This window comes from Pygoscelis adeliae, unplaced genomic scaffold, assembly GCF_000699105.1.
Source record: "Pygoscelis adeliae isolate BGI_AS28 unplaced genomic scaffold, ASM69910v1 Scaffold461, whole genome shotgun sequence".
Taxonomy (NCBI): Eukaryota; Metazoa; Chordata; class Aves; order Sphenisciformes; family Spheniscidae; genus Pygoscelis; species Pygoscelis adeliae.
In genome coordinates this window covers 520,779-521,603 of record NW_008824029.1, presented here as the reverse complement: position 1 = coordinate 521,603, position 825 = coordinate 520,779, and the positions used below count along the sequence as shown (strand labels likewise).

General features: G+C 47.9%; 1 protein-coding gene across 1 annotated transcript in view; it reads left to right on the top strand.

The window, feature by feature from the left end:
- The first annotated feature begins 257 nt into the window (after positions 1-257).
- Positions 258-825, top strand: part of PIGQ (phosphatidylinositol glycan anchor biosynthesis, class Q) — a 32,124-nt gene continuing 31,556 nt past the window's right edge. Inside the window, exon 1 of the mRNA XM_009327302.1 lies at positions 258-821. Coding sequence (XP_009325577.1) covers positions 265-821 — 557 coding nt within the window. The 5' untranslated portion in view covers positions 258-264. The remainder of the gene's footprint in view (positions 822-825) is intronic.

Below are 825 nucleotides of genomic sequence, written 5' to 3'. Positions count from 1 at the left end.
ACTGCTCCAGGACTCGGAGAAGGGCTTTGCTGAGAAACTCCAGGCTTGCCACCCCTCACTTCAAAGACTGTAGATTATCAGGAACCTCCTAAAAACTTCTCTGATGGCGTTAACGCGAGTGGTTGGACTTAGTGTTTTAAAACGTGTTTGGTCCTCCTCCTCAGCGACTTTGGTCAGCTCAGATTTTCCTTGCATTTAGTCGCTATTCTCAAGTTTTATTTCTGTGTTTATTGGCAGGTGTACCGTTCTTCCAGGATCGCTGCCATGGTACTTAAGGTCTTCTTTCCATCATGCTGCTCCTCGGCAGAAAGTGGCATTTTGATCGGCCGCTGGATCTCAGAACAGAGCTCTGCTGTTATCCTTGCCGTGGTCCATTTCCCTTTTATTCCTGTCCAGGTGAAGCAGTATCTCAGTGAAGTCCAACGGGTGACTAAAGTCAGCGTTTCTGTGCTTGGCTCATGGAGCAACAGCAAACTGGAGAAAGAAGAGAGTCTGAGTGAGTTCTTGGAAGACCTTGGGACAATATTCTCCCATGAGCCATGGATTCAGATAAGCAAAGAGGGAGACAGCAAATTCTGGAGCTGTTCTACCCTTCAGAAACACTCTAACAACCCTAAGGAGGAAGAAATCATCTTAGTATACTATGACCAGCGCAAAGTCATGCTTTCCCACCTACATCCCCCTTTGGACACAGCTACCTCCGCTGACCACAAGGCAGACGACGCTTCAAAGCTCTCTGCCATCTTTGACACAGTTGCGAAGAGTAAGATACTGTTCATGACGGACAGATATGATGATGGGCCCCTCAAGTTGACCCACTGGCAG